Genomic DNA, 7,151 nt, shown 5'->3' with positions numbered 1-7,151 from the left:
CATTTCATCAATTACAAATGACAAGACTATCCCCTGGACTAGAGTTAAAAATACTAAACCCTCCCACGAGGGATTGAAATTGAAAAAGCATGACCCTCCTCCAGTTTCCTCCAGGTAACCATTATGTAAATGTAGATCCTTCCCTAAGCATTTCACTGCACCTGTGATAACATCTGCTAAATGTGTACGAGATCAGTAACATTTGATTTGATTTTGATAAAATACAACTACTAGAATAATACAATACATATCAATAGATATGATGTAATTCATTGCCAAGAGACAGAACACTTACCTTGTTTCTTATGGCCCGTAGAAGACTTACAACAGACTCCTCTTTATATGCTCCTTTGCGTTTTTCTAGATCTGCAGAGGGAGGAGCGACAGCCAGTAAGCAAACAATGATAACTACATCTACAGTATAGCAAGAATTGATCCAGAAGTATGTTGTCACGAGAGGCCATCATTTTGTGATTCCACCAAGAAAGGAGATGTTGCTGTAGCCTGGTCCAGATCTGTTTTAGCAAACACCTCTGACAATCATTGTCATGGTGCTCTTGAGTTGGACCAGGCTAAAGTGGCTGTGATATACAGTACTTCAATTATATTAAAGGACTTACAGTCTGTTGGTGTTCAAATACTGGTCCTCAGACACCACCTTTCAGGAAGATCCTCAGTGATGTGTTCCATCCAGGTCCTCTTGACCACTGTTTCCAGCTGATTGATGATGGCATCATACAACTCCGTCAGCTTTGACTATGCATCAATCCAGTCACTCACATCCTACAGGGGAAAACATGGCTTAATTCCTCAAAGATCTCCTTTATTACCTTCTTGCTGTATATAGCTAAGGGAGCCCACAATTTCAGATGGCCATAAAATAACTAAATAAAAGATTTAGCAAACATGATATGCATAATGCTCCAATTAATGACTCAAGGCCAAACAGGCTCCAGAAAGAGATTCCAGTCATCGAGAAAGAGGGCTACAGTATTGCCTCTTGTAGTTCTATTTACTGTATCCCCATTGTAGTTATTGTTGGTAAGATTTATTCAGGGAATAAAATGACTTGATTTTCTATTATAACTAAAGGTGACCAATTATACTTCATTGTGACCTGGAAGAACATCAGTTGTTTCTCCAGGCTCCAGAAGGGGTGTTTGAGCACGCTCTCAGTAGAAGGGCTCCACTTGGGCTCTATAATCAGCATCTATTCTATCAGGTGTTTGGCCAAGTTCTCTGGGATAGTGTGAGAAACACCCTGTGGTAGGATTTTAACAGTGAGGCAACAACAATACAGAACTGATTTTTCCTGCTCAGAGTGAGGCTTTTATTTGCAAAGTGAGGATAAAGAGCCGGCAAACTGTACAATTATTTACACAATCAAATAAATAGAACTTACCCTGTCTGTCTCTAAAACCATGAGAATATAGGGTTCTTATACCCCTACCCATAATGCATTTAACCAATAAAAACAAGGCATTTCACACACTCAATCAACATTCAAAAACATGAATTACAATAGAAATGTCTTCAGATCAGAAACATACTTGAACATACAGTATACATGCACACATATCAATAAAGGGGCTTCCCCTGCTTTAAGCATTAATACAACCTGGGATATAAACATGTACATCCCCCGGGATAGGCTACTACCACATTACCCGTCCCATTCAATAACTATGCAGTCGAACGCACCACTGCTTGCCCATCAATTCTCAGACCAGGAAATGAACAGAACCCTCTTCAATAAACAAAGAATACAAGATAATCATACTCATTTCGGACTACCTTCACATTTTAAAGCTGCAATATGTCACTTTTTAGGCGACCTGACCAAATTCACATAGAAATGTGAGTTATCTGTCATTCCCATTGACAGCAAGTCTAACAAGCTGTAGATGTTCTATGTGCACTATTTATATGCTTCCCGTTCTTTAGTTTCATTTTTACTCCTTTTACTTTCAGTTTTGTACACTAGCTTCAAACACCTGGAAATACAATATTCTTACTATTGAAGAGATATTTCACCACAGTTTAGATGGTGCAATGATTCTCTAAACTATACAGTATATTACTTGTTTTGTCACAAACTGAAATTAGGCAAACTATTGCAATTTAAGAAACCAGGAATGGCAGAGTGATTTCTGCATATTGCACCTTTAATGAACTCATCAACATTCTTTTTGAAGGACTATCATCAATCCAGATGCCTAGATATTTATTAGTTGGGGACATAATCAATGAGGGCACCATCCAATGTACGTATGCATAAATCAGATACATTTTTTACGTGATATGGAATATAATGTATACTTGGTTTTACCTTGCATTAATTATGTAACAATTTCAGTTAATAAAGGCTTTCGGCAAGACAATAAAGGCAGATTAAAGCTCTGACAGAACCTGGTCAGCCATCGGTGAAATAGCATACACAACAGTGTCATCTGCATACAAGTGAAAGTGATTGCTTCTTCTTCAGACAAACCACTATTGTTCATGTAAAAAGAACCGTGACATTACAGTGTACTGGCATAGATTGGAGGTTTGCTGGTGTGGGATGTACTGTGTGTGTGGGAGTACTTCTCAGCGGAGCGCCTGACTTCACACTATGGTAGGTAGTAATGTTATGTCTTCACACTATGGTCACATTTTTTTAGTTGTTGGCTTGGTTGTCGTCACGTCAGGCTTTGGGTGTGTTCTCTTCTGCCGTCTAAGTTTCGTGTTGGACTTGAGGTAGTAATGTTGTAAAGTCAGCTCCTCAGCAAAGGAACGCACGGCGAGGAAGGTGTGCAGCAGCAGGTGGGGGAAGCGGGAGGTGAAGTAGGAGACAAAGTCATCAGGGATGGAGCCCAGAGTCTCCTGGACCTCCTTAGGAGAATCGTGGTAATGGTGTTTCTATGAGAAACAACATGTTGCTTATAAAATGTCATTTACACACATTTAGTTTCTTGTGTCAGATAAATACTACATTTAACAGGTAATGACTAATTAAATAATGTTTAAATAATGTTTTATTATTATGCTTCATTTGTGTATTTAAAAAAAAAAAAAATTACATAGTATGGTAATTGTATTTGGACAGAACATTTGGACAGAACACACCTTGTTTCTTATGGCACGTAGAAGACTTTTAACAGAGCCCTCTTCATATGCTCCTTTACGTATTTCTAGATCTGCAGAAGGAGGAAACACAGCCAGTAAACAAACAACAATTCTATTAAGATACAGAATTATGATATCAAGAAAGTTTGTCATTAGTGTAATATAATACAACAACAAAACAGAGATGTTGCTGGTGTCTGGTCCAGCAATAAACTCATCTTGCAAATGTAGTCATGTCATTCATGACACCTCTGATCTGGATGTTAGTGTTACTAGAAATATACTGTAATAGAAAATGGCTTTACAGGCTGCAAAGTGTTGCTGTTCAAACGCTGATCTCAGACCAGTCACTAACCTTTCCGCAGAACTGCTGTGATGTGTTCCATCCAGTTATTCCTCACCACTTCCTGTCCCCCTGACTCTAGCTGCTGTATGATTGGACCATCCAATGTCTCATTTACAATTCTGTCACTCACGTCCTACAGGGGAAGACAGTACTTTAATTAATCCAACATCTCGTTTACCACCCTCTTGCTGTATGCTCAATGGACTCCACTATTGCTATATATTCTATTGATAGAATACCCATTGTTTCTGTTGTTGCAGTTACATTTTTCCCTACTAGAATTAAATAATATTGTAATCTAGCTAACTGACATTAGCTATGCATTGATTATACTTAATAGTGACCTGGAAGAACATCAGTTGTTTCTCCAGGCTCCAGAAGAAGGGGTGTTTGAGCACACTCTCAGCAGAAGGCCTCCTCTGGGGCTCCATGCTCAGCATCTGTTCTATCAGGTCTGTGGCCACGATGTCCTCTGGGAAAGATAAGACCAAACACACACACAGACACAGTAACGATGGGCAGGTTCAAGGCCAAGGCACTTTGTTCATTCAAAAACATGGTGATGAAAGTACCCACACTGGACACACCACGTCATATGAAAGTACCCACACTGGACACACCACGTCATATGAAAGTACTCACACTGGACACACCACATCATATGAAAGTACCCACACTGGACACACCACGTCATATGAAAGTACCCACACTGGACACACCACGTCATATGAAAGTACCCACACTGGACACACCACGTCATATGAAAGTACTCACACTGGACACACCACATCATATGAAAGTACCCACACTGGACACACCACGTCATATGAAAGTACCCACACTGGACACACCACGTCATATGAAAGTACTCACACTGGACACACCACGTCATATGAAAGTACCCACACTGGACACACCACGTCATATGAAAGTACCCACACTGGACACACCACGTCATATGAAAGTACCCACACTGGACACACTACGTCATATGAAAGTACCCACACTGGACACACCACGTCATATGAAAGTACCCACACTGGACACACCACATCATATGAAAGTACCCACACTGGACACACCACATCAAATGAAAGTACCCACACTGGACACACCACGTCATATGAAAGTACCCACACTGGACACACCACATCATATGAAAGTACCCACACTGGACACACTACGTCATATGAAAGTACCCACACTGGACACACCACGTCATATGAAAGTACTCACACTGGACACACCACATCATATGAAAGTACCCACACTGGACACACCACGTCATATGAAAGTACCCACACTGGACACACCACGTCATATGAAAGTACTCACACTGGACACACCACATCATATGAAAGTACCCACACTGGACACACCACGTCATATGAAAGTACCCACACTGGACACACCACGTCATATGAAAGTACTCACACTGGACACACCACATCATATGAAAGTACCCACACTGGACACACCACGTCATATGAAAGTACCCACACTGGACACACCACGTCATATGAAAGTACCCACACTGGACACACCACGTCATATGAAAGTACCCACACTGGGCACACCACATCATATGAAAGTACCCACACTGGACACACCACGTCATATGAAAGTACCCACACTGGACACACCACGTCATATGAAAGTACCCACACTGGGCACACCACGTCATATGAAAGTACCCACACTGGACACACCACGTCATATGAAAGTACCCACACTGGACACACCACGTCATATGAAAGTACCCACACTGGACACACCACGTCATATGAAAGTACCCACACTGGACACACCACGTCATATGAAAGTACCCACACTGGACACACCACGTCATATGAAAGTACCCACACTGGACACACCACGTCATATGAAAGTACCCACACTGGACACACCACGTCATATGAAAGTACCCACACTGGACACACCACATCATATGAAAGTACCCACACTGGGCACACCACATCATATGAAAGTACCCACACTGGGCACACCACGTCATATGAAAGTACCCACACTGGACACACCACGTCATATGAAAGTACCCACACTGGGCACACCACGTCATATGAAAGTACCCACACTGGACACACCACATCATATGAAAGTACCCACACTGGACACACCACGTCATATGAAAGTACCCACACTGGACACACCACGTGATATGAAAGTACCCACACTGGACACACCACGTCATATGAAAGTACCCACACTGGACACACCACGTCATATGAAAGTACCCACACTGGACACACCACGTCATATGAAAGTACCCACACTGGACACACCACGTCATATGAAAGTGGACAACTGGGTAATATTTGGTGGAGATTTTGATCAATGAGAATATAACCTACAGTATATTCACCCACTAAAAAGACAGCCAACAGTTGTTGAAAGTTTGTTGTTATCACTATGCTTTAGACCATCTACTGTAAAAGCGCAACCAAATTACAATGGGAAAAGAATGTCAATTGTTGGTTTGTTGTTACCTAAATGTGTCATCACTGCACTTTCAAACATTTAAAACAAAGTTAAAATGGGAATGTCAGATATTGTGTTTATTTATACAACTACTTAATGTGTTATTACTGTGCTTCATCTAATAGCACAATCAAATGAACTGGATTCAGTTGATTACATAGGAAGATATTTATTACAGTTACATCAAAATGTGGCCACGGATGTGTTACTCATTTTAAGGTTGAATAAATACTGTTACAGTAGTTTATAAGATAACTTTAGGCTAAGGCTATATTACAAAAGTAATTTTGTGTTTGGTTTACAACGCAACCAAATATCAACATTTGAAGAGTTTCATTCTAAAACACTATTTATCCATTTTCAGAAAGTTTGGTAAATTAGCTTTAATTGTTTAAAGAAATTCTGAAAGAGATTGGTGTGTTTTTTTTCACAATCTAACCATGGCATGGGGTTGTTCAATGACAGACGTGTTTGTTTAAAATCTATCACTTGATGGTTTCATTTGAGTTTTTTTGCTAAATGCTGTATATCTGTCTCACTCAAAGATAAATAATTTGTACTGCTAGGTTTTACACATGCAAATGTAACAAATGACTAATTGTTTACTAAAGAAATGTACAAATGATACTTTGTGACATCAATGTTAAAACTTTTTTGTATTATTCAATACAGTAATATCTGTATGTCAACCATTTACATGAACATTTTAGACATTTAGCAGATGCTCTTATCCAGAGTGACTTACTTAGTGCATTCATCTTAAGATAACTAGGTGAAACAACCACAAATCACAGTCAAATATCCATTTCAGCTAAATAATGGACATATATAGTTTAGCAAAAAAACAACATTTTCATACACATCATACAAATCTATGAATAAAAACAGTAACATTTGACACACACATGAAGGTACCCATAAGCAATCCTTTGTGAAGAAAAAACACAAATGTGAAAAATTGGTAGTTGTAGCGTTTTGGAAATAAGCTCTTCATTTGAAGATTATCTTCTGTTTAGATAGTTCCATCTGTGCCACTGACTTAGTCTGGCTTAGACTGGCTTTAATTCCAGTTTGTCTACAAATTAATCATTTAGATGTTGGATGAGTGTCTCCAAAAATCTAAGTTACAGAAATAGGACAAAATCAAATCGAATCAACCTTTAAATGCACTTTAAAGGTGCACTATGCAGAAATCGCT

The 7,151-nt window shown here is 39.6% G+C and overlaps 1 protein-coding gene across 2 annotated transcripts in view; it reads right to left on the bottom strand.

Annotated features, from left to right (window-relative positions):
• Nucleotides 1–1,303: 1,303 nt before the first annotated feature.
• LOC118936451 (serine/threonine-protein kinase/endoribonuclease IRE1) overlaps nucleotides 1,304–7,151 on the bottom strand; it is a 33,131-nt gene continuing 27,283 nt past the window's right edge. For both annotated transcript variants that reach the window (XM_090197102.1, XM_090197103.1), the window contains 4 exons: nucleotides 3,799–3,926; nucleotides 3,464–3,587; nucleotides 3,109–3,179; nucleotides 1,304–2,901 (listed from right to left, as the gene is read on the bottom strand). In XM_090197102.1, the coding sequence (XP_090053228.1) occupies nucleotides 2,650–2,901; nucleotides 3,109–3,179; nucleotides 3,464–3,587; nucleotides 3,799–3,926 (575 nt within the window). In that variant the 3' untranslated portion in view covers nucleotides 1,304–2,649. The remainder of the gene's footprint in view (nucleotides 2,902–3,108; nucleotides 3,180–3,463; nucleotides 3,588–3,798; nucleotides 3,927–7,151) is intronic.

The sequence above is a fragment of the Oncorhynchus mykiss genome, chromosome 13, assembly GCF_057628025.1.
Source record: "Oncorhynchus mykiss isolate SJ-2025 chromosome 13, ASM5762802v1, whole genome shotgun sequence".
Lineage (NCBI taxonomy): Eukaryota > Metazoa > Chordata > Actinopteri > Salmoniformes > Salmonidae > Oncorhynchus > Oncorhynchus mykiss.
Note: the sequence above shows the minus strand (reverse complement) of the source record. Positions and strands in the feature narration are given on the sequence as shown.